The sequence below is a fragment of the Haliotis rufescens genome, unplaced genomic scaffold (assembly GCF_023055435.1).
Source record: "Haliotis rufescens isolate VD_foot unplaced genomic scaffold, xgHalRufe1.0.p SCAF_4, whole genome shotgun sequence".
Taxonomy (NCBI): domain Eukaryota; kingdom Metazoa; phylum Mollusca; class Gastropoda; order Lepetellida; family Haliotidae; genus Haliotis; species Haliotis rufescens.
In genome coordinates, this window is record NW_025964112.1 from 35,768,490 (window position 1) to 35,795,653 (window position 27,164).

Below are 27,164 nucleotides of genomic sequence, written 5' to 3' on the forward strand. Positions count from 1 at the left end.
TGACCAGATCGTTTTATACATGTATCTAAATAGTTTTTTGCCAGGGCTGCGTTAAAACAATCCCCATTAAGACATTTTGTACCCAACTCTCGAGGCCTATAGCGGGTGTCCGGGTAGGGTCGGGTAATGGGGTGTCGGGTACCCGGGCAGTACATTTGGAATCGTCCCAGCACTACTTTGCACCTGACTCTATGTTAACCTCTTTCTACACACCTGGCATTACGACACACTGTTATCTTATCCGCATCACTTCAGGATGCAAATGTTTGTATTTCGAGAATCCTACGTACTGTCTGGTCCGGTCTCTGTGGCATAACTAACATACAAAGATTGCGTATGTTTATACAAACAATCATATTACATTGTTTACAGTAAAAGTAGGTCGGGAAGAACGTGAAATAACTACAGGATGGCCAGGGGGCTTCGACCGGTGTGTTGACTAAAAGTATAGAACATAATTCATTCGTAAACGAAATAGAAAAATTCACGATTCCCTCGATTATATCTTACAAAATAATGAGTTTATTCTTTTACCTGCCGTTTTTTGATAACATGGATAGTGAACTATTGGAATGTATAATAAATTATTCCATTCAAACACCGTAGTTTGGCTATCATGATGACCATTTGAAATAGGGGTCTTTTATTCTATGACACCGGTTAGTATATAAAGTGATGCGGGTGTGCTGGGTAAAACTTATTCAGCAAACTTTCGCCTACCAGGTACTCAAGCACGGATAGAAAATGTCTGCTACCAAAGTCCTTGGTGTCTCGTTGATCTGTTTGGTACTATACAGTAAGTAAACCAATCATCTGTTATTTATTTGTTTGCACGAATGTTTATCTATATACTTAGGAAACGTCACAAACAGCAGAAGATGTTGAAGTTAAACAGTACTTGTACTGGTTACACAAATTTTAAAATGTATTTTTCAATCGAATGAAAAATATACCAAAATGATGAAGGTTTGTTTCAATTTCAAATTTGAAACTTAAATCCTGCACAAGGGACAAATAGTGCACTTTGCCTAAGTATAGTACCAGATAATGTTTCGTTGTTTGTATATCATTGTATATATTTAGAGATTGGTTTGGGTTATTGTAGGCAAATATATTGCACGTTATCAAATAATATACTTATATGTATTTTGCTGGACATCTGTGGAATTTATCTTCTTGTATAGTGGTAGTTATTGTCAAGTACGCTGTCCAACTGTGTCCATCAAACTTACTTTTAGAATATATAAAGCAATTGCATCTTCTGAAGCTTCAAATATTTGCTCCGAACGAAATAGACCCATACGCCAGAGATATCAGATGGAAACGCCTACCACTGTATGGGAGTTCGCATTTGACGGAGTACCCCCCTAGCACAGGTCTTAACGTGAGTCACCTTGTTTTATAATGAATTCAAAAAAGACTTTTCTGAAAATTTTCACTTTTTGAAAAAGAGCCCCGGTGCAGAATGCACCATCTGAAGTAAAACGTTTTAAACTTATATTGTGTTTTAGTCGGCTTTTCCTAAATCAGTTTATTATTTCCTTTTCGGACGGCTATACAATGCGTATGGCGATGAGAAACATGAAACTCAAAAGATGCCACGTTACAAAAAGGGACACTTTCAACGTGGGTTTTGCCTTGCTCTCCATGGTTGGAAAGGATTCTCTTACCGTGACTGTCTGAAGTACAATGTGGTGTAGTGACTCTCACCCAGACACCGCCTGAACCAGCCGCGCTATCTGGGCGTTAGGCCACCAGTCGAACGAGCAGCCCAGAGGCTATCAGGGCGTGACAATTCTATATTTTGATAGATGGTGAGGTGAAATGGGGTTTAACGTCGCGTCCAAGATTATTGCACCTATATAACGACGTGCATGTACGTGTGTGTGTGGCTGCTTGTACTAGTCCGGACTGATGCCGATTTATAGTGCTAGCTCACTGAGATACCATGCCGCAGTTCAACATGAATACCCCACTCAGACACTGTATACTGACTCCGAAACGACCAGTCCTTGTTTTAGCCCCTGAATGCCGAGCGCCAGACAGGGTAACAACAAGTACCACCTTTCACGTCTTTTGGTATGACGCAGTCGGGGATCGAACCCCGGACCTTCCGCTCTCAGTGCGGACGCTCTACCACTAGACCACGGAGGCGGTCATATTTTGATAGAACCCGAATATTATAGGGACTTTTGTTGTCATCACTGCGAGGCGAAATACAGGTTATCACACTTGTATGTTTTGGGATGGAAAATATCCTGCATTAAGAATAAACATTATATGTAGCGAGCCTTGCATACATGATAGTGTACCTAAACATTGCAAGTTTTTTTTCGTGAAATGGGACCATTGATACATTACGTCACAATGTCAGTGATTTTTCAGTCGGACAGTGACAACAGTCAATACACATGTGAATCAAATTGAATATTGTCTTTATACATTGGCCTAAAGTCTACCATGTAGGCACAAAGACTTTTGCCTACAGATAATATTTCAACTTTCGGGGCAATCCGTCTTGAGTAATTGCCCTTATCAAACGTCACGTTTGTGAGAGTGTGACGGGCAGTCATTATGGGATTGTGATATGCAGTCAGATATCCCCCACACACACAGCGACAAAACGAAACAAGAAAAATTCGGCAATATTCGGCCAAATCAATCTGTTAATAATTCGTGAAAGTACCCTCAGCTGTGGAGGTTTAAACGCAAAGGTACAAGAATAAATATCCCAACCGTCCTCGCTAAATTTCTTCGCAACTTATATCCCCAAAGATGCCCACATTTGTGAAAGGCCTCAGCTACGCTTCTTTTAGATACCGGTGTTCGGAATCTTAGACTATTATATTGATGATAACAAATATCCTAGCAGTAATTTGTGCAGATCCCTGATTGTCAATTCTAACTCGATCGCCCATAGACAAGAACGACGCTACATTTGTTTGCAAACACTGAACGTAGTACCTACCTGACCTTCTATATTTGGATCATTATCCGTAAATGACCTCAAAGGATAGCGTTTTTACCCGTTGTCTTTCTCCTGTAGGGAAACCTACCCATCATGTGATAAAAATCCACACGAAGCACATCGCGTGAAAAAATATTTCGGGCTTTTTACATTGTCATTGACGTAATGCAAAGACCACCCTTGACCTGATGCAGGCTGCATTGTTGACGTAATGTTTCAATGACGTCACATCGTATTATCGTTGACGCAATGTCGGCTTCACCTTCAGGACCCTCTCTCGTTTGGGAAATTAAAAACAATTATCTGACACACAGTTTGTAACATCACACACACACACACACACACACACACACACACACACACACACACACACACACACACACACACATATATATATATGTATCCTCGGGTACCCCATCTTCCCCAGGCAAGAGTTTACTGATCATAGAAGTCCAGTTTCCACCCTTGCCGAACTAGGCTGGAAATTCCGGAATTATATTTTGGCTGGACTAACGAGTCCAACCAAAATCGAGTATAGAACTGGACAAGCGGTTCGTAATCAACATGGATTCCAATGTGCAGGTTTCGGTCGACTGCAGGATTTGCAAAATATGTGTACCGTGAACTGGGAGTCGACAGATAATTGCCAAATTATGTCATGGTGTTAATCAAGGTGTTCAGGTTAAATAAACTTCGCGAGGTAAAACCCGTTTTATTACGGTATAGATATTGATTATCGATCAGATCGCCTTGACAGGGGGTCGCCATTTTGTTTAAAGCACTAACAAGTGTTATGAGAGGTGATTGATCAACAGATGGGACATAGAAGGGACATAACTCATAATAGCCACTGGTGGCGCTACAATCGAGCCACGAAATTCCAGCCTATTTCGGCAAGGGTGGAAACTAGACTTTTATAGTCAGTTAACTCCCTTGCCTCGGGAAGATGCGGGTTCCCCCATATTTCAACAGTTAAGATGACATGGCTGATATTGCGTGGGATGAGTGAATCAAAACTTAAATTCCTGTTCATAACATTCGTCGATGACTTCTGAAACTGAATTCAGCTATATTCCGATAGAAAACAATATCCTCGTAAAAACGCGTGTTTGTTTGCTTTGTGTTTAACGCCTCTTTCAGCAATATTCCAGCTATATGAAGGCGGTCTGCAAAAAAATCAAGTCTTGACCAGACAATCAAGTCATTGACATCATGAGCATCGATCAACGCATTTGGGATACGATGACATGCATCAACCATGTCCGCGAGCCTGACCACCCGATCCCGGTAGTCGCCTCATCCGACAAGCATGGGTTGCTGAAGACCCCGGATCTTCAAGGGTCCGTTAAAAGACGTGATCTCTATTGCACTCCTCGCCGTTTATTACTGTATACGTTTACGTATTGTGATCGTGTTTCGCATTCTCCTGGCCGCCATTTTGTTTTACATCTGAGGTTACTTTGTATGCGTTTTATTTCGGGTATTGCCCTAAGTTATCCTTGAGTAGGCACCGGTTAACTCAGGTTGAATCTAGTTAACCCTGGTTGCTGGAAATGCGGTTAACTCGGTTGACTCTATTCGCACAAATGTTACATTTTAGACAGTTCCATACATTCATAGTCATTGGAGTCTCAAAGCATGAGATCGCATCCGTGGTCTAGTGGTAGAGCGTCCGCACGGAGAGCGGAAGGTCCGTGGTTCGATCCCCGGCCGCGTCATACCAAAAGACGTTAAAATATGGTACTTGGTGTTACCCTGTCTGGCGCTCGGCATTCAGGGGCTAAAACAAGGACTGGTCGGCTCGGAGTCAGTATACTGTGTCAGTGTGGGGTATTCATGTTAAACTGCGGCATGGTATCTCAGTGGACTAACACTATAAATCGATATCAATCCGGACTAGTCCAAGCAGCCCCACACACACACACACGTGCATGCACGTCGATATATAAGTGCAATAATCCCGGACGCGACGTAAAACCCCATTTCATCTCACCTCACCTCACCTCACCTCACCTCACCTCACCGCATGAGTGCACACCTACAAGCGCCGTGCTCTGCTTTGTTAAAAATCCCTCGGGGCATGTAAGTACATGTCGATACGTGCGTTGTCAGTGTATTCGAAGTGTTTCATCTTGACACTTATTTTTTAGACATGAGTCTTCTTGTGACAGTGTATTTCTACAAAAAAGAATAAGCGTTTATGTTACAGCGTGTGAGTAATTATGATATTTGATTAATAAAAATCTTCCTAATTACCGAGGACACGGGTGGCCCAGTCGTATAAGGCGCCGCAATTCGCTGTGCAGAGTTGCGTCCCTTGGGAACACCAGAAACCTATGACCGTGGGTTCGCATCCTGGTTCGCCCTGATTATGTTTCTAGTTTTGTCAGCACCATACCCGTGATCGTGGGTTTCACCAAAAAAATAAATGTCTGAGACCTACATCACTTTGGGTTTTCGTCCACAAGCTAATATAACTGGAATGCCGTTAAAAGCGGCGTTAAACTCACTCACTCACATTAGACATTTGACTACAATGATAATAATGTGTGGACATTTTATATAGCTGCATGTGATCGGTGCTGAGTTTGGGGAACACTGCAGGTATACTCCGTATTACCCGGCTTGCATTGTCACGTGACACGTCATATGTGGGCCCTTGGTGGGCGCTTGATTTGTGACACAATGGGTGTCTTTTGTTATTGTCAATATCAGGGTATCTTGTATTTTTCAGTTGCTGCCGTCGATGCAGAATGTGGAAGTTTATCAAAGGTTAAGCTTGGGGCATGCGTGACGGCATTTTCAACGGCCAACTTAGGTAACCGTGATCAACGTAAGGAGCGTATCGATGCTGGCAACACCACCTGCCCAACGGACATCTTCAAGGATAGCTGCAAGTAAGTAAATACTTGGTGCCTGTTGGTGCCGCACTCAGGAATATTCCAGCTACGTGACAGAGGTCTGTAAATAATCGAGTCTTGACCAGATAATCCAGTCATTGACATCATGAACATCGATCCGAGCAATTGGGATACGATGACATGCATCAACCAAGTCAGCAAGCCTGACCACCCGATCCCGTTAGTCGCCTCTTTCGACATGCATTGTCGCCATTTATGGCAAGCATGGGTTGCTGAAGACCTATTCTAACCCGGATCTTCACGAGTGGCCCAGTCGTCTAAGGCACCGCGATTCGCTGTGCAGAGTTGCGTCCCTTTGACACGCCAGAAACCTATGATTGTGGGTTCCCGGTTCGCCCTGATTATGTTTCTAGGGTTGTCAGCACCATACCCGTGCTCGAGGGTTTCACCGAAGTGGTAAACGTCAGAGACCTGCATCACCTCGGGCTTTCCTCCCACATCAAGCTGACACGCCGTGATATGACTGGAATATCACACATCATGGATTTCACCATCTTTTGTGTAGCTAATTTATGTATATGGCCGGATGCCATGTAAGTTCCAAACAACTCCTGACGCTAACAAGCACATTAGGGACTCAGCTGTAAATTAATTTGCATTCTTATTAATTAACGTGTTGCAGCGAAACCAGTAAACAGAATCTTGACATGGAGCTCGTCGAAACGTCTTCTGGAGCTTTGGAATGTTTAATTACATCTTGTCATTCATTTGAACATGCGGATGAAGCATTGCAAATTGTATGTGGTCATCAATGAAGGAACAATCATATCTTGGTTTCTCCAGATCCTACGGCGTCATGAAGGGGTGTGCTGACTTTGGTGGCTACCCCGAAGGCTGCGGAGCGGACTATGACAGGATGCTAAGTATGTATCACTCACTCTGTACCTTACATCTGTTCCCTAACTCTGTCCCTTAATTCTGTTCCCTCACCCTGTCCCTCAAATCTCTTCCCTCATTCTATCCCTTAAATCTGTTCCCTCATTCTATCCCTTAAATCTGTTCATTCTCTCAGTCCCTTAAATCTGTTCCCTCACTCTGCCCCTTGGATTTGTTCCCTCAATCTGTCCTTTAAATCTGTCCCCTCTTTCTATCCCTTAAATCTGTCCCCTCTTTCTATCCCTTAAATCTGTCCCCTCTTTCTATCCCTTAAATCTGTTCCCTCTTTCTATCCCTTAAATCTGTTCCCTCTTTCTGTCCCTTAAAATCTGTTCATTCACTCTGTCCCTTAAATCTGTTCCGTCACTCTGCCCCTTGGATTTGTTCCCTCAATCTGTCCCTTAAATCTGTCCCTTAAATCTGTCCCCTCTTTCTATCCCTTAAATCTGTCCCCTCTTTCTATTCCTTAAATCTGTCCCCTCTTTCTATCCCTTAAATCTGTTCCCTCTTTCTATCCCTTAAATCTGTTCCCTCTTTCTGTCCCTTAAAATCTGTTCATTCACTCTGTCCCTTAAATCTGTTCCGTCACTCTGCCCCTTGGATTTGTTCCCTCAATCTGTCCCTTAAATCTGTCCCTTAAATCTGTCCCCTCTTTCTATCCCTTAAATCTGTCCCCTCTTTCTATCCCTTAAATCTGTTCCCTCTTTCTGTCCCTTAAATATGTTCCGTCACTCTGTCCCTTAAATCTGTCCCCTCTTTCTATCCCTTAAATCCGTTCCCTCTCTCTGTCCCTTAAATCTGTTCCGTCACTCTATCCCTTAAATCTGTTCCCTCTCTCTGTCCCTTAAATCTGTTCCGTCACTCTATCCCTTAAATATGTTTCCTCTTCCTATCCCTTAAATCTGTTCCGTCACTCTGCAGTTTGGATTTTGTTCCATCATTCTATCCCTTAAATCTGTTCCCTCACTCTGTCCCTCAACATTATCCGCTAAGAAAGCAGCTTTCTTGAGCTTTGCGGCGCTAGTTATAAACTCGCTCCCATTCCTGACTATGCTTTGAAAAGTCTAAAAGTACCGATGACTATTATTACTTGAGAAATGTTTTGAATATTACATGTAGTGAATATAGTGAAAATGTTCCAAGATAGTAACATTGGGTGTGTACATGCATGTGGTTCATTTTTAAGTGTGGTATCATATAATCGGTGTTCATGATTTTTATCTTTTGTGATTGCAGAGGAACAAAATATTGAGTGTACACACGTGGAACTGTACAACTTGTGTGGAGGTATGTGTATCTTGAAATTATTTGAACTGTACTTGTAAGAGATTCTGTTTTGGTTACCTATTATATTTTTTATATTTGTTTAATATTATAGAAAGAAAGATATATCTTCTCACATTTCCTGATTGTACTGGCGCTTCTAGATCATGTGAAGTTAGCACAATCGGTGAAAATTAATAGAGTTCAAATATTACCCACTTTTTTTCTAATTTTACCTTCACTTCTAGTTAATTGTAAATTCGCACACTCGGTGAAAATTGACAGACGAGTTCAAATATTACCGGGGTCCCACATTTTCTGATATTACTTTCGCTTCTAGGTAATTGTAAATTCGCACATTCGGTGAAATTTATAGACCAGTTCAAGTACCATATCACTTTATTTGTTCATTTCGTCGTATTTGTAGGTGCCACTGCCCTGGTGACCAGCTTCACACTGCTCATCACATGCATAATCACCATCTTCAGCTTGTAAATATTGGAAGAAAATCAGGTACGTTTCTGAAAACTGGCCCCAATGAATACTCAAAACAAACCACGCTGCATTCACTTGAGATGAAACGGTACATTGAACTATCGATGCAATGCAATGGGCCATGTGGAAATGCGTTCATAATTTTCACCTGTAAACCCATACTCACTTTTTCAGAAATAGCATTCCCCTAATGACCCACCATTTAGTGAGTTGGGGCTGACACAACAGTATTCCCGTTATATCACGACGTGTCAGCATAATGCGGGAGGAAAGCCCGAAGTGATGCAGGTCTAGGACATTTACCAATTTGGTGGAACCCACAAGCACGCGTGCTGACAAACCTAGAAACATAACCGGAGCGAACCGGGATTGGTACTCACGATGGTAGATTTCTGGTTGGCGGGTGTTAGCTTTGCTGGATTTTTAGTATATTTTATATGATGGGTTAGCCTAGTGGTTAAAGCGTTCGCTTGTCACGCCAACGGCCCGGGTTCGATTCTCCACGTGGACACAATGTGTGAAGCCCATTTTTTGTGTCCCTTCTGTGAAATTGCTGGAATATTGCTGAAAGCGGCGTAAAATCATACTCACTCACTCACTCAATAATCCTTGCATTCTTCATTCCTTTGCAGAGAGGCACGCACAGCACGATCCACAGTCCACCGGAATATCATGAACCACGCTTATTTTGGCTTCAAAAGAGAACCTTCATCGCACTAAACATGACTGTGGCTCTGGATTTAGTTTTCACCTATCACTTTCAAGCAATGCTTTGTAACAAGGTGCAATTGTAGCAGTACAACTAGGCCCACTCATATACAGTTGTTTACAAACCTCTCGGCATTCCACTGTCATCCGAGTTGTGGTGTGCGGAGACCACGTTGTCATTGATGCACCACCACTGAACGTACTTGGTGTCAATATTATATGAAATTAACTACATGATCAGTGCTTTAGCAAACCGATGTATATTGTTGTTTGTTGTTGTGAGGGAAAAATAAATCTGATAAATTCTCAGAATTCCTTGTGGAACGATTGCTGTTAATGACGTAGATGATTACTAAGGTAATGCATCATTGGTCTAAGGCGAAACATCATTAATGTAAGGCGCCGCATCAGTGATCCAAAGCGCCGCGTCATTGGTCTATGATGCTGCATCATTGGCTGGCTTACGGCGCCGCGTCAGAGGTCTAAAGAGCCGCATCGTTGGTCTAAGGCACCGCATCATTGGTCTAAGGCACCGCATCATTGGTCTAAGAAGCGCAACTCGCTGAACACTGTTGCCTCCAATAGCCGTGACACACACACACACACACACACACACACACACACACACACACACACACACACACACACAGACAGACACAGACACACACACAGACACACACACAGACACACACACACACACACACACACACACACACACACACACACATGCTTGCCCTGACTATGCTTGGCGTAAGAGGCGACTAACGGGATCTGGTGATCAGGCTCGCTGATTTAGTAAATGCATGAAATGGTATCCCAATTGCGTTGATCGATGCTCATGATATCAATGACTGGATTGTCTCGTCCAGACTCGATTATTTACAGACCGCCGTCATATAGCTGGAATATTGCTGAGTGCGGCGTTAAACAACAAACAAACAAAGCAATAATCCTGTACGCTACGTTAAATCTCTTTCACGTCACCTCACCTCACCCAACCTCACCTCAAATGGAGCAGACACTAGCATATACCATGAATTTTCCGTGATCTGCCCTCAATGCACGAGATCTGATTGGAGTTGTTGCTTTTACTTTTATTGTATACATATCAAGTCACTTAGTCGGAACAACTTACGACGCCCTTTCCATAAACATAAATACCAACAGCTGACAATAGTGTAAATATTAAACATTGAAAATAAGTAACGTGCATACAAAGCGCGATACTTCCAATGAAATACTAACATTAATAATGGCCAGTCCCTAAAAGCAGAGTCGATTGTACAAGTCCGACTGTCTCATGAACATGTGTTTATGAATGACTATTAAATAGTGATGACACCAGGTATTCGCGAAAAGGTCAGCGTATCCTGCCCCACCTGTGGCCACCATCACAAACACACGCAGAGACACAATCAAAAACAGTTTCAATTTACATTTATTTGCCCGACAGCTCTATCTTTAATCGGGGCGGTCGGGTAGCCTAGTGGTTTAAGCGTTCGCTCCTCACGCCGAAGACCCGGGTTCGATTCCCGACATGGGTACAATGTGTGAAGCCCATTTCTGGTGTCCCCCGCCGTGATATTGCTGGAATATTGCTAAAAGCGGCGTAAAATCATACTCACTCACTCACTCTATCTTTAATCGCCGAGAATGAGTGACATAGAGAACAGAAGATGCTTATGGATGAATTGATGACTGTGACGGGATGCGGCAACCGTAGTGAAGGTCGCCTTTAGATTATGTCACAACGTCTTTTTACAGTGACATCAGTTCAGCGATCCGAGAATAAAGCAGTTGTATTCACAGGTATCCACTGAGATAAAGCATGTTGTCATCGTATCCATAACAGAAACGTAGGAATGAAAACAATACCTATTTCGAATTCAAATACGTGTGTTGAAAAAACTCTAAAACAACGTGTTCTGGAATAGATCAATTGTTCACCCATGGCAACAATTTGGAAACACATATACACCACATTCAAGACAAAGAATATATCACCACAACGAATCAATATACAGCTTAAATACAGAAGGTGTTGCCATGCGGTAACAGAACATCAGACAGTCATGGCTAAACGGTGTCTTGGTAGCATATGTCCCATGTCATTCTATCCCTATTTATATACGATGATAAGACAAAGTGCACTGTTACCGTGTGACGCAACTTCACGAAATGATGTACCTGATTCAACGTATGAAACTTGGCAGGTCGCCGCTAAACTGTGTGCAGAGTTGCGTCCCTTAGGCGTGACAAACGTATGATCATGGGTTCGAATCCCTGTTCACACTCATGTTTCACCCATACGGCCCCGTGATAGATGTCTAAAATACTGCTAAAAATTACGTACATGTATGTCGTTAAAAAGCGACATTATCGGTTATTTTGATAATATCGGAAGATCATATTTAATAGGGTTCAGATGAATGATGACACCGGTTTGGCTATGTATAATGATGCGGTTGTCATGGGTGTCAATCAGATTGGATAAACGCCCGACAAGAAAGTAATCTTCGATCAGCATGCAGTCCGCCAAAGTTTTGAGTTTATCGCTCGCCTGTGTGGCACTATACTGTAAGTAATACTCTTTTTCTGGTATATATTTATTCAAATGTGGTACGTATCCGTGGTCTAGTGGTAGATCGTCTGCGCGGAAGGTCGGGGTTCGATTTCCGGCAGCGTCATACCAAAAGACGTTACTTGTTGTTACCCTGCCTGGCGCTCGACATTAAGGTGCTAAAACAAGGACTGGTCGACTCGGAGTCAGTATACTATGTCAGAGCGGGGTATTCATGTTAAACTGCGGCATGGTATCTCAGTGGGCTGGCACTATAAAATCAACATCAGTCCGGACAAATACAAGCAGCCACACACATACACGTGCATGCACGTCGCTAAGGCCAGGTTCACACAGTGCCGATTATGGCCTCAGTTTGAGATCAGACAGCGCTACGACAAGAAAAACGAAAAAGTCGGTATACTATCCTCAAGTTCTGGAATGTGTCCTATCATTGTCTGAACGCAGTCGTATACGTCCTACGGATTCGGGACAGGTCCAGATAGGTCAGCCAAGCACTCCCGACAGTATGGTGCGTCCCGTAACATTCGGGAAACTAAGCTGATTTTGTCTAGACGGATTACAATCGTGACTGTCGTGACAGATTCTGCTGTATCGGATCAAAATCGTAACAATGTCCTGTGTTGTCTGGACCGTGTCCTGTGGATCGGGACGCTGTCGTGATGAACGGGCATGAATTGTTCAGTGGCGTTTCTTGTCGATTGAGTCCAGATTGCGTCCAGATCTTGCCGAATGCGGACCGCCTTTGTCGATTCACTGTCCGGTCACTGTCTGATCTCTGTCGGATCGCATTCGGGAGAATCGGGACGCTGTTGGGACAGATTCGGTCGTTTTTTACCATGCGGAAGATACAAATAGGATCAGATTCGGTGTGAGAACGGGAGAATCGGGACGAATTCGGCTGGAAACGGCTGAATCGGGACGTTTCCAGAACAATATCTGATTGTTTGTGAATTTCCCGCCACGAATCAGAGGACCTTGATCAGACTTTCGACAAATTTTAATCGGGAGTGGTCCAATCAAGGACGGCAGTAAAAAACCTGAATGTGTGACTGAGCGCTAAATAAGTGCGATAATCTTGAACGCGACGTCAAACCCCATTTCACTTCACCTCATTCAAGTTAATTATTTTAAACCCTTGTTACGAAGGGATTGTCCATGGGAATGTAGGGTTTTGCGTTTAAAGCTACAAATTCTTCATATCGGACCCATGTATAAAAGGGTTTCCCTAAAAATATTTTGATGTGTGCGAGATATTTAACAGATTATCTACGGTAAGTACCAGAAGGGGTTTTTTTTATGGTAAAGACAACTTATCGAAAATTACCTGCCAGTTCTTGTTAAAACAACGTAATATTTAAATTGTTACCTCATTCGTTTCATGTGATGAAAATAGAGATTAATTTGGCCGAGCGTGTTTCCGTATCATGAATAATACATATTAGGAATAAATGTAATATTATTATGTGAACCCGTGAAGATCCGGGATAGAATAGGTCTTCAGCAACCCATCTTGCCGTAAATGGCGACAATGCATGTCGAAAGAGGCGACTAACGGGATCGGGTGGTCAGGTACGCTGACTTGGTTGATGCATGTCATCGTATCCCAATTGCGCTGATCGATGCTCATGATATTAATGACTGGATTGTCTGGTCTAGATTAGATTATTTACAGTCCACCTACATAGAGTCAGCGAACCTGACCACCCGATCCCGTTAGTCGCCTCTTGAGACAAGCATGGGTTGCTGAAGACCTAATCTAACCCGGATCTTCATGGGTCTACGACCGCCGCAACACCAACAACTACCTCGCCGATGAAGATTCGTTCTGTCACACAACTGCCCTTTCTACCGTCATCCATCATCAACAATTAAACCCGCTGCTGTCATCAACCATGTCAGCGAGCCTGACCAACCGATCCATTCGTCACCACTCGCCCCTTTCCGTAAACTTCAAGAAGGCTCGTCCCCCTATCGATGAATGTTATGTGCGAAAATGCGACAAACCAATCAGATTGCGCGTATGACTTCACGTTCTTCATCAAAGAATCCCACAGGAATAATTTTTGATTTTACATATGTCTTGCATCTAAAAATATACCCAAGACACAGTTAAATGTGTTCAATTATTCCGTATAATTCCGCACGTCCCGATGTGCTTTAAATTGCATTTGAAATATATATATTATTATATAATATATGGGGAAATGTATGTGAAGCATGACGCAACGAGTTGACAATTGTTTTAGGTATGCCCGTTTGCGCAAAGACGGAACCCGGTCGCAAAAATGGCCATGTGATGGGCACGAGTCGCTATTCGGCTTGTCCCGGAATAACACGAGTTGGTCACGAATGCACCCGATCCCGTTAGTCGCCTTTTTCGACATGCATTGTCGGGTCTTACCATCAGACGTTCTGACAACTCACCAGCAGCCATATTGGTCGGCATATTGGGAACCCCTTTCCAAGTGTATCCGGAACCTCAGTCAATACTTCATTGAGTAAGTAGGTAATAAGTAAGTAGTTCCTGCTAGGCGACCTAATTTGCATATATACACAAAGAAAAAAGTTAAGCACACCCTAATATATTTCATTATTGTTGGGTCCCAATATTTGTAACAGTCATTAAAGATATAATTACGGGAAAAATTATGTTTTCTCGAGATGGTGTAATCAGTCATGCGTGATGAAAGCTCACGTGCCATGCATGGTATGCCCGTGCAGCATACTAACCTCGAGTATTTCTAAAAGCAGTATATCCAAACCTTGAAATTGCTTTCTTAAGCTCAGTGTTAAACAGTTATTCCGTGACATTGTGTGACCATGGCACGAAGGCGATTATCAAACGCCACAAGATGGCAAATAATCGGCATGCATAACGCAGGAATGTCTTGTAATGCCATTGGTCGGAATTTGGGGTATCATCACACTGTCGTAAGCCCGTTAAGTCGAGAAACATGCTCAGACCGGTGATGTACAGGACCGTCCTTGATCCGGAAGACCTCCTGTGACGACCTTCTTCGTCTCATACGCCGAGACTCTACTCTGGCCAGCAATGAGCCCAGATTTGAACCCCCTTGAAATGGTTTTGGGATATTCTGGGGCGGCGCATACAGGCACGAGATCCTCCTGTACAAATGAGATGAAAATGGGTTTAATGTCGCCCCAAGATTATTGCACTTATATAGCGACGTGTATGCACGTGTGTGTGGCTGCTCCGGACTGATGCCGATTTATAGTGCTAGCTCACTGAGATACCATGCCGCAGTTTAACATGAATACCCGACTCAGACACAGTATACTGACTCCGAGCCGACCAGTCCTTGTTTTAGGCCCTTTATGCCGAGCGCCAGACAGGGTAACAACAGGTACCATCTTTTAACGTCTTTTGGTATGACGCGGCCGGGTATAGAACCCCGGACCTTCCGCTCTCCGGGCGGACGCTCTACCACTAGACCACGGAGGCGGTCTCCTCCTGTACAAGATTTACGCCAATTGGAAGCATCATCGCATCAGGAGTTGTTGTTGTTGACCCATCAACGGATCCAACGTCTGACTGGAGGCATGAGACGTAAGGTGGAATGCGTCATCTGGGCATGAGGCGGTTTCACGTGTCATGTCAAGTAGAGACTTTAAGGGACATTTTCACATGAAACATCAAACGTAACACGTTTACTTAATCCTGCAGCTCCATATTTTTTTAGATATTGTCTAAGGTCAAAAACAGTACCCGTGTTACCATGATGTTTTTTTGTCAGTAAATTTCAATCACAAATCACCAATATCTTCTTTGTTTGTTGTCAAATGGTTGTTCAATCCGAACAATCGGTATCGACATTGGTATCGCCCAGCTCCTGTGGTCAGTCATCCCATGCCATGATTTTTGCCATTTGTCATGGTTCAGAAATAGGGGTGTGCTTAACATTTTGCTTTGTGCATATATCGGATCAGTATATCAGTTGTATCTGATTGGTTTATCGCACCGAAAACACAGGCCTTTATATGATAATGGTTATATGCATCTTCCCTAGGCAAGGGAGTTAAGTAAAAATAAAAGTCCAGTTTCCAGCCTTGCCGAACTAGGCTGGAATTTCTCGGCTCCATCGCAGCACCACCACTGGTTATTAGTTGTGTTGTGTCCCTTCAATGTCCCTCCTATTGACCAATCAGATTCTGCCTCTTGCATCACTTGCATTTGCTTCAAACAAAATGGCGGCGCCCAGTCAAGATGATCTGACCAATAAGCAAGATCTATATTGTGATAAAACGGGTGTTACAGCCCGAAGTTCATCAAATTACGTAAGCACCTTGATCAAAACATGAAAAGATTTGAAAACAATCTGTTAGCGGTGCACATGCTTTGCAAATCCTGCAATCGACCGAAATCTGCACAACAGTTTACGAACCGGATTTCGATTTCGTTGCGCGATTTTGATTGGACTACGCATAGACTCGTTAGTCCAGCCAAACTATAACTCCATAATACCAGCCTTGTTCGGCAAGGGTGGGAACTTGACTTTTAAAGTCAGTTAACTTACCTGCCTCGGGAAGATGTAGAAAAGTTGCACTCACCTTTTAATCTATTGTATATTCTATATACATTGTCTTAATATTTACGTACGGACGCTGAACATATTTTGCAGTGACTGCTGTAAATGGGGAATGTGGAACTGTGGGAAATGCAAAGATAACCACATGCGTGCAAAGTTTTAAATTGACCAACAAGGCGCTCATCGATGCAGGCAATGCAACATGTACAGCCTTCAAGGACAGCTGCACGTAAGTCTATAGATTAGTGCACGAAGGCACGTGTGCGACGTGCAGCACCAAATAAACGTCAGGGAAAATACATGGGTTATTATATCGTCAAAGTAGAAGGGACGGAAATAGACCGTCACTGTCACCATAACTTTGACTGGCATTAAAACGTACTGACATTATCATGGACAGTGAGACGTACTGACATGAGCATGGACAGTGAGACGTACTGACATTGACACGGGCAGTGAGACCTACTGGCATTATCATGGATAGTGAGACGTACTGACATTATCATGGACAGTGAGACGAACTGACATTATCATGGACAGTGAGACGTACTGACATTATCATGGACAGTGAGACCTACTGACATTATCATGGACAGTGAGACGTACTGACATTATCGTGGACAGTGAGACGTACTGACATTGACACGGGCAGTGAGACGTGCTGACATTATCACCGACAGTGAGACGTCCTGACATTATCATGGACAGTGAGACGTACTGATATTATCATGGGAAGTGAGACGTACTGACATTATCATGGACAGTGAGACGTACTGACATTATCGTGGACAGTGAGACGTACTGACATTATCATGGACAGTGAGACGTACTGACATTATCATGGACAGTGAGACGTACTGACACTATCATGGACAGTGAGATTTACTGGCATTATCATGGATAGTGAGACGTACTGACATTATCATGGACAGTGAGACGTACTGACATTATCATGGACAGTGAGACGTACTGACATTGACACGGGCAGTGAGACGTACTGACATTATCATGGACAGTGAGACGTACTGACATTATCATGGACAGTGAGACGTACTGGCTCTATCGTGGACAGTGAGACGTACTGACATTATCATGGACAGTGAGACGTACTGACATTGACACGGACAGTGAGACGTACTGTCATTATCATGGACAGTGAGACGTACTGACATTATCGTGGACAGTGAGACGTACTGGCATTATCATGGACAATGAGACTTACTGACATTATCATGGACAATGAGACTTACTGACATTGACACGGACAGTGAGACGTACTGCCATTGACACGGACAGTTAGACGTACTGTCATTATCATGGACAGTGAGACGTACTGACATTGACACGGACAGTGAGACGTACTGACATTATCATGGACAGTGAGACGTACTGACATTATCATGGACAGTGAGACGTACTGGCTCTATCGTGGACAGTGAGACGTACTGACATTATCATGGACAGTGAGACGTACTGACATTGACACGGACAGTGAGACGTACTGACATTATCATGGACAGTGAGACGTACTGACATTGACACGGGCAGTGAGACGTACTGACATTATCATGGACAGTGAGACGTACTGACATTATCATGGACAGTGAGACGTACTGGCTCTATCGTGGACAGTGAGACGTACTGACATTATCATGGACAGTGAGACGTACTGACATTGACACGGACAGTGAGACGTACTGACATTATCGTGGACAGTGAGACGTACTGGCATTATCATGGACAATGAGACTTACTGACATTATCATGGACAATGAGACTTACTGACATTGACACGGACAGTGAGACGTACTGCCATTGACACGGACAGTTAGACGTACTGACATTATCATGGACAGTGAGACGTACTGACATTGACACGGACAGTGAGACGTACTGACATTGACACGGACAGTGAGACGTACTGGCATTATCATGGACAGTGAGACGTACTGACATTATTATGGACAGTTAGACGTGCTGACATTGACACGGACAGTGAGACGTGCTGACATTATCGCGGAAATTTAGACCTACTGATATTGTCACGGACAGCGAGACGCAGTGATATTATCACCGACAATGAGACGTTCTGACATTGTCACTGACAATGAGACGTACTAACATACATTATCGGACAGTTGGTTTTCTGACATTATCACGGACAATGAGACGTTCTGACATTGTCACTGACAATGAGACGTACTAACATACATTATCGGACAGTTGGTTTTCTGACATTATCGCAGACAATGAGACGTACTGACATTATCGCAGACAATGAGACGTTCTGACATTATCGCAGACAATGAGACCCGTCATTATCGCAGACAATAAGACGTACTGACATTATCGCAGTTAATGAGACGTTCTGACATTATCGCAGACAATGAGACCCGTCATTATCGCAGACAATGAGACGTACTGACATTATCGCAGACAATAAGACGTTCTGACATTATCGCACACAATGAGACGTACTGACATTATCAGGGACAATGAGACGTACTGACATTATCGCAGACAATGAGACGTTCTGACATTATCGCAGACAATGAGACCCGTCATTATCGCAGACAATGAGACGTACTGACATTATCGCAGACAATAAGACGTTCTGACATTATCGCACACAATGAGACGTACTGACATTATCAGGGACAGTGAGACGTACTGACATTATCATGGACAGTGAGACGTGCTGACATTATCATGGACAGTGAGACGTGCTGACATTATCATGGACAGTGAGACGTGCTGACATTGACACGGACAGTGAGACGTGCTGACATTATTGCGGAAATTTAGACCTACTGATAATGTCACGGACAGCGAGACGCAGTGATATTATCACCGACAATGAGACGTTCTGAAATTGTCACTGACAATGAGACGTACTAACATACATTATCGGACAGTTGGTTTTCTGACATTATCACGGACAGTGAGACGTTCTGGCATTATCACGGACAATGAGACGTACTGACATTATCACGTGCCCATTATGCTCTGCCCACGTTCTAGATAGATGTGTAGTCGTGTGTTATGCATATGCCATATACAGATATGTTCTGCTTGTGTTCTGTAATTATTCTGCCAATGTTCTGCCCATGTTCTGTCTACGTTCTTTATGTACCTCAATGTTCTGTCCATGCTTTTTTTTGTTCTGTATATGTTCTGCCCATGTCTGTCTATGTTCTGTATGTGTTCCGCCCATGTCTGTCTATGTTCTGTCTGTGTTCCGCCCATGTCTGTCTATGTTCTGTATGTGTTCTGCCCATGTCTGTCTATGTTCAGTCTGTGTGTCAATGTTCTGTCCATGCTTTGTTATGTTATGTATGTGTTCTACACATGTCTGTCTATGTTCTGTATCTGTTCTACACATGTCTGTCTATGTTCTGTATGTGTTCCGCCCATGTCTGTCTATGTTCTGTATGTGTTCCGCCCATGTCTGTCTATGTTCAGTCTGTGTGTCAATGTTCCGCCCATGTCTATGTTCTGTATGTGTTCTACACATGTCTGTCTATGTTCTGTATGTGTTCTGCCCATGTCTGTAAATGTTCGGTATGTGTTCTGCCCATGTCTGTCTATGTTCTGTATGTGTTCCGCCCATGTCTGTCTATGTTCTGTATGTGTTCTGCCCATGTCTATGTTCTGTATGTGTTCTGCCCATGTCTATGTTCTGTATGTGTTCTGCCCATGTCTGTCTATGTTCTGTATGTGTTCCGCCCATGTCTGTCTATGTTCTGTATGTGTTCTACACATGTCTGTCTATGTTCTGTATGTGTTCCGCCCATATCTGTCTATGTTCTGTATGTGTTCTACACATGTCTGTCTATGTTCTGTATGTGTTCCGCCCATGTCTGTCTATGTTCTGTATGTGTTCTGTCCATGTCTGTCTATGTTCTGTATGTGTTCCGCCCATGTCTGTCTATGTTCTGTATGTGTTCTACACATGTCTGTCTATGTTCTGTATGTGTCCGCCCATGTCTATGTTCTGTATGTGTCTGCCCATGTCTGTCTATGTTCTGTATGTGTTCCGCCCATGTCTATGTTCTGTATGTGTTCTGCCCATGTCTGTCTATGTTCGGTCTAAATTAGATCTGTTCTGTCTATGTTCTACCTATGTTCTGTGTGTATTATACTCATATTATGTCTGTGTTCTGTTTCTATTCTACCTATGTTCTGTCTCTTTTCTACTAATATTATGCCTGTGTTCTATCCATGTTCACTCTATGCCTAGATCCTACAAAGTCATGACGGTCTGTGTCAATCTTCTCGGATTCCCTGGAGGCTGTGAAACAAAGTACGACGATAAACTCAGTACGTACGAATTCTTTGTGTAGAAAGGAGAGAGAGAGAGAGAGAGAGAGAGAGAGGGAGAGAGAGAGAGAGAGAGAGAGAGAGAGAGAGAGAGAGAGAGAGAGAGAGAGAGAGCGAGAGAGAGGCTAACACAACATCATTATCATCCTTGTCGCCATTACCCTCGTTGTCACTATTTATATTATATAATATATATAGATTGCCTGCCACAAAACTAGATTGTTATATGTTAATGTGTTTATGTGTCTTTGTGTTTTTAAGCAACAAAAATATCTGATTTTGCAGATGTCACTGAAACAAATTGTATGGTCTCAATACAAACGCCCAGAACCCCACACGTATATATACTTTACTGTATAGCATGCATTCCTAATGTGTTTTATTTGGCTGCAGAGACTGAAGGCATTGTGTGCACCAACGCCGAACTAAAGGCAATGTGTGGAGGTATGTTTAACTGTAGAAATACTCTCATGTCAAGAAATTCATGACTAACGATAACACTTTCGTCGCTTTTGACTTAAATATATTTATATATGTTCTTGTACAAGATTAATAAATGAACCTTTGTTTTGATGAAGATTTAGCTGCTTGAACTCACACTTAAATGCATATGTATTTACAGATCTTGATTTACATATCTCCCCGAATGCAGCATTGGTCTCTTTTCCCCTTTACCTGGGGACCTGTTTATCGAAATCAGATTTGAAATATACCTTAAACTGTTGTAAACTCGCAAAACCCATTAAAACTACTTATTTATATGTTTTTAATTTAACTTAACCACAACGGGTTTACTAAGGCATGTGTACATTTTATTAAGGATTTATTTGTGTTGTATTTCGTTTCGACCACGAACCCTTCGGTAAGAACAAAAATATCCGTGAATCATATATTAAGTGTCACGCGAGTTTTGTATATTTTACTGCCGCTTCTATCTACAACTGAGCTGTTTTAAATCATATTTATATTCTTTGCATACCAAGGTGCCACTTCTTTGATGACCAGAGTCACCCTCCTCATCACATTCCTTGTCACCATCTTTAACGTGTAGTTTTATTTGTAACAGGTACGTTTTTGTTTTTTCTTATTATCATTAAAAATTCTTGTTTTTCCTGTCTGAAAAATAAATAGTATCTTACACAGAACCGATCTCAAAGAAGCAGAGATGTGTCACGACTTGAAGGACTATCTAATTAACACGTGTCGTTGTGAGGTGGTGTCAACGTGATGCGTTAGAAAAGATAGTTGCTAGTTGTTACCGCACATATTGTGAGTGACTTATGAGTTTAATTGTTTTATTGTGACACTGGTGGCATATGCCATCGAAAGTGTGATACAGCCGAAAGTGTTCAAAGAGGCGTAAAATCCTTCACACTCTTACTGTGTAACCACTCTGACGAATCTCTGTGCAAGAGTACATGTTGTTTGCATTCCTTGCTTGTTTGTTTGTTTGCTGTTTGTTGTTTAACGCCGCACTCAGCAGCAGACGGTGGTATGTAAATAATCGAATCTGGACCAGACAATCCAGTGATGGATATCATGAGCATCGATCCACGCAATTTGGATACGATGACAGGTATCAACCAAGTCAGCGAGTCTGACAACATGATCACGTACTCGCCTCTTACAAGCATAGTTACCTTTTACGGCAAGCATGGGTTGCTGAAGACCTGTTCTACCCCGGATCTTCACGGTCTTTGTGTCTTGGTTCTTGTATATGTGTTTTGGTTGCAGAGATGCACGCTTATGAGGACAACACAGCCTAGACATTGCACAGGACCTCTCACCAGGAACACGATCTAGGACACATGACATACAGACAGCTGTGGTACAGGACACAGACACAGAGAGGAGGCCATGGCACAAGACAAGCTTATGAGGACAACACAGCCTAGACATTGCACAGGATCTCTCACCAGGAACACGATGTAGGACACATGACATACAGACAGCCATGGTACAGGACACAGACACAGAGAGGAGGCCATGGCACAAGACACGGTCATACAGAAAGGTGTTGGATACAGCGGGCAGGGTACAGGACAGAGGACGTGTAGAGGAAACATGGTGTAGGACAGAGGACATACAGGGAAAACATGGTGTAGGACAGAGGACATACAGGGAAAACATGGTGTAGGACAGAGGACATACAGGGAAAACATGGTGTAGGACAGAGGACATACAGAGAAAACATGGTGTAGGACAGAGGACATACAGAGAGACATGGTGTAGGACAGAGAACATACAGAGGAAACGTGGTGTAGGACAGAGGACATACAGAGGAAACATGGTGTAGGACAGAGGACATACCGAGGAAACAAGGTGTAAAACAGAGGACATACAGAGGACACATGGTGTAGGACAGAGGACATACAAAGAGACATGGTGTAGGACAGAGAACATACAGAGGAAACATGGTTTTGGAAAGAGGACATACAGAAGAAGGCAGGCTAGAGGACACAGGACATACAGAAACGCGGGCACGGCATATGTTATATAGAAAGGGGCTGTGTACAGGCCATACAGATGACGTCAGGGTACAATACACAGGACATACAGAAGCGGGCACGTTACATGACATACAAAAGTTTGCAGGGTACAGGACACAGGACGTACAGAGTGGGGAACAGGACACATGGGACACTAGACTCTGCATACCAAATCTTTTTCAGCTGTTTATACTCGTATATGAATATTTCTGGTTTCGAAAGAAATCGGGTTGTTTTACCTCCGTATCTTTTCTTTTGTCCTCAAAGTGTAAATGTACAAAACTATCAGGCTGTTCTCAACACGCACATGCTGGTATCTCACGGTCATGAGTTGTGTCGTGCAGAGGTTTCCGTAGCCATTGACGCATGACCAACCAAATCGACCATCACAATGTCACGTGGTAATACATAAGTGTTTAATAATACCGTATTCGACGTAATAAGCGACCAGGACGCTCTCAAAATTAGAAATATAGGGTTCTTATTAGAATATTATTTTGGTGGGGAAAAAACAGAGTTGAAAGATAAATGTCCTAGTTTATGCTGACAGCCTGAAATGTTTACGGCAGATATATATTTCCAGAATTAAATTGCCCATAATTAAGGTGCATATAACACACGAGTGCGTATTATACGCGGGGCGCTTATTACGTCGAATACGGTATATCAATAAACTTTCATCGTGGTACATTCAAAAACGTAAATACTGAACACAAGATTGCCTTTTGTATTCACGTGGCACCCCACCAGACCAATATACAACGAACTGGATAAATCGAGTAATGAAAAGCTTTGATTTAAATTTGTCAATGTACAAACTGGTTATGTTTGATATCGAAAATAAATTTATGTTTCGACGTTTGGTGTGTGTGTAAGAGAAATAAAACCGATAACTCTTCATCAAGAAGGTTTTCTTGTGACTGTTGTGGTTGGTTTGTTGTTTTACGCCGCACTTAGCAATATTCCAGATATATGACCGCGATCTGTAAATAATCGAGTCTGGACCAGACAATCCAGTGATTTATATCACGAGCATCGATCTACGCAATTGGGATCAATGACATACATCAACCAAGTCAGCGAGCCTGACCACCCGATCCCGTTAGTCGCCTCCTACGACAAGCATAGTCGCCTTTTACGGCAAGAATGGGTTGCTGAAGACCAATTCTACCCCGGATCTTTACGGGTCTACTGTTGTGAATCAGGTTGTTACATGTACAGTGAGTGAGTGAGTTTAAAATTATTTTAAAAACTGTTGCAGTTATATCACGGCATGACTGCATTATTTACAGTTTGTTTGTCGCACTCATAAAAATTCTAGCTATACGACGGCGGTTTGTAAATGATCGAGTCTAGACCAGACAACCCAGTGATTGATATCGTGACCATCAGTCTACGCAACTGGGATAGGATAACATGCATCAACCAAGTCAGCGAGGCTGACCACCCGATCCCGTTAGTCGCCTCTTAACGACAAGCATGGGATGCTGAAGACCAATTCGAACCCGGATCATCGCGGGTATTATTTACAGTGTTATTTCTATAGTCAAGAAATCATATGGCGCCAACTGGTCACTTGAATATGTCCTTTCTAACGATAATAGCGTACAGCTTGCGGGTCATACCACCGGCAGAGACAGTTTACCAGGCCGCCTGCGGTAGTCTGCTATACAGACCCTGAAACAAATATATCTAATACAGCCCATGCAAGTCTATAATATTGTGCAAAACAACATAACTGCAGTTTTTGGGGTTGAAGAAAGTCTCTGGGCTTCTATTTATATTACATTTAGACAACTTAAAAACTGTTGGGTTTTTTGTAGGATATGTTCATTTCAGAGACTAGGTGCTAGTCTATCCTAGCGAGCGGTTTCACTTCCAGATGTAGACTTACGTCTAGTCTCTGAAATGAACATATTTTACAGAAAAAAAACAGTTGTTAACTTATAGTTATAAAATATTAGTATATATATAATATATGCCCAGAGTTTCTTCATTTTTAGAAACTGCAGTAATCTAGATTTGCAAAACATAGATTTGCATGGACTGTATTAGATATTTTTGTTTCAAGATCTGTTTGACAGACTTGTCCAGATGTTCAACCACCTTCCCATCAGGCAGTGCGCGCTGCACAACCCATGACCTCTTCACTCAGTCACTGCCACGGCTGTCTGTTTACAAGGTTGCCTGCGCTGAGGGGTGCTTCCGTGTACTTCTATAAGTCGCAACAGAGACCATCGGTATATGGTCTCCGACTAGGCTAACACTTAGTCTATGAAAACAATTCTTTAAAAATAAAAGTGTTTTTTCCAAAGAGCATTTCCTCTTCTGCTGTTTTCAGAACACTTATAGTCTGTAAAAAGAATTATTAAATATAATTGTATTTTCTTTTCAAAAGAACATTGCTGTTGTGGAATCAAGGAACTTGACTTGGTTGAATTACATATATGGTAATACATATTCCACAGTAATGGCTCAGGGCTAGCCACACACCATCCAATCAATATCTGAATGGGGAATAATTTAAGGATGTATATTAATATATCTTTAGGTGCGGGCTAAGTATTTTATCATCTAAACTAAAAGGCATGCACTCAAGATTAGACTCAAACAGCACGTTTATGATGTGAACCAACCCAGCTGTAAATGATGTCTTGATTACAGAGATTATGTCTCAGTTCAGGGTGGCAATAATCACGTCTATATCTAAATGATAAGAATGAATATATGATGTATTTTATGACGGGTCAGTAATCCATATCTAGTCGGGCTATAGTGTATATTACATTTTCCGTTCCTTTGATCTTGTGGCAAGAATAGGTTGACTGGGAGTCTGTCTATGATAATGAAATGTTCAAATCTGGTTGCGCATACCAACAGAAAAATCAGTGTGGCGAGAAACCGCCCCCTTGCCGTTGTCAATGGGATTTCAGTAGCCTTGCTCCAAGGCTGTACTGAATGATAAGTCGATAAGTGTATACTTTTTCCTTTACATTTGGCAAGTCTAGATTCGCCTACTTTACGACAGTTTCTTTATAGGGAGAACTTGTCCTTATATTATGTAGGAATTGTGATTTAAACTATATAATCATTTCCATAGAGACTTTTCCAAGTTTGGGATGTGAGGTGCGTCGAGAACCTCTCATTCGCATTAGGAGTCCAAGTAATTAAACCAGACACGTATTTAAAATGCCAAAGTCAGTCGAGCTAGCATACAGGTATATTCACAGACGTACAACACGTCTCTGCACTGTACAGCAGTGTTGTATTTGCGATTGCCGCGTGTCTGGACGGTGTAAACCGGGCGATCGTCGAAGAGTTGCACTTTGCTTCCCGAACCCGTAAAATAGAAAATTCGGTTCCAAACAACGCCCCTAGATCAAGCGGGAATATTCTCGCGGTCCGGTCACGATTGATGTGACATTTGGTTTGAACATTAGTATATATTTTATCTTTTTACATTGCGGAACAATAGTATATATTTATCTTCTTACATTGCGGTACAGTGATATTTATCTTCTTACATTGCGGAACAGTAGTATATATTTATCTTCTTACTCTGTAGACCATTAGTATATATTTATCTTCTTACATTGCGGAACAGTAGTATATATTTATCTTCTTACATTGCGGAACAGTAGTATATATTTATCTTCTTACATTGCGGAACAGTAGTATATATTTATCTTCTTACTCTGCAGACCATTAGTATATATTTATCTTCTTACATTGCGGAACAGTAGTATATATTTATCTTCTTGCATTGCGGAACAGTAGTATATATTTATCTTCTTACTCTGCAGACCATTAGTATATATTTATCTTCTTACATTGCGGAACAGTAGTATATATTTATCTTTTTACAGCGCTGACCCGTGAAGATCCGGGATAGAATTAGTCTTCAGTAACCCATGGTTGTCGTATGAGGCGACTAACTGGATCGGGTGATCAGGCTCACTGTCTTCGTTGAGACAGGTCATCGTATCCCAACCA

The 27,164-nt window shown here is 42.4% G+C and overlaps 2 protein-coding genes across 2 annotated transcripts; both read left to right on the forward strand.

The window, feature by feature from the left end:
- Positions 1-644: 644 nt before the first annotated feature.
- Positions 645-9,540, forward strand: LOC124149837. The gene is made up of 6 exons (XM_046521632.2): positions 645-796; positions 5,703-5,865; positions 6,673-6,752; positions 8,002-8,052; positions 8,456-8,541; positions 9,156-9,540. The coding sequence occupies exons 1-5, from the start codon at positions 745-747 to the stop codon at positions 8,521-8,523; spliced, it is 414 nt and encodes a 137-aa protein (XP_046377588.1). The 5' UTR covers positions 645-744; the 3' UTR covers positions 8,524-8,541; positions 9,156-9,540.
- Positions 9,541-11,650: 2,110 nt separating this feature from the next.
- On the forward strand, positions 11,651-24,092 carry LOC124129677. The gene is made up of 6 exons (XM_048382320.1): positions 11,651-11,808; positions 16,456-16,591; positions 20,603-20,682; positions 21,076-21,126; positions 21,666-21,748; positions 22,417-24,092. Exons 1-5 carry the CDS (start codon positions 11,757-11,759, stop codon positions 21,731-21,733), a joined length of 387 nt encoding a protein of 128 aa, XP_048238277.1. The 5' UTR covers positions 11,651-11,756; the 3' UTR covers positions 21,734-21,748; positions 22,417-24,092.
- The last annotated feature ends 3,072 nt before the right edge of the window (positions 24,093-27,164 follow it).

Coding starts and splice junctions, on each gene's coding strand:
- LOC124129677 (XM_048382320.1), top strand. CDS start 11,757: ATGCAGTCCGCCAAAGTTTTGAGTTTATCGCTCGCCTGTGTGGCACTA. Junction 11,809..16,455: donor CGCCTGTGTGGCACTATACT/GTAAGTAATACT, acceptor CATATTTTGCAG/TGACTGCTGTAAATGGGGAA. Junction 20,683..21,075: donor AAAGTACGACGATAAACTCA/GTACGTACGAAT, acceptor ATTTGGCTGCAG/AGACTGAAGGCATTGTGTGC.
- LOC124149837 (XM_046521632.2), top strand. CDS start 745: ATGTCTGCTACCAAAGTCCTTGGTGTCTCGTTGATCTGTTTGGTACTA. Junction 797..5,702: donor GATCTGTTTGGTACTATACA/GTAAGTAAACCA, acceptor TGTATTTTTCAG/TTGCTGCCGTCGATGCAGAA. Junction 6,753..8,001: donor GGACTATGACAGGATGCTAA/GTATGTATCACT, acceptor TTGTGATTGCAG/AGGAACAAAATATTGAGTGT.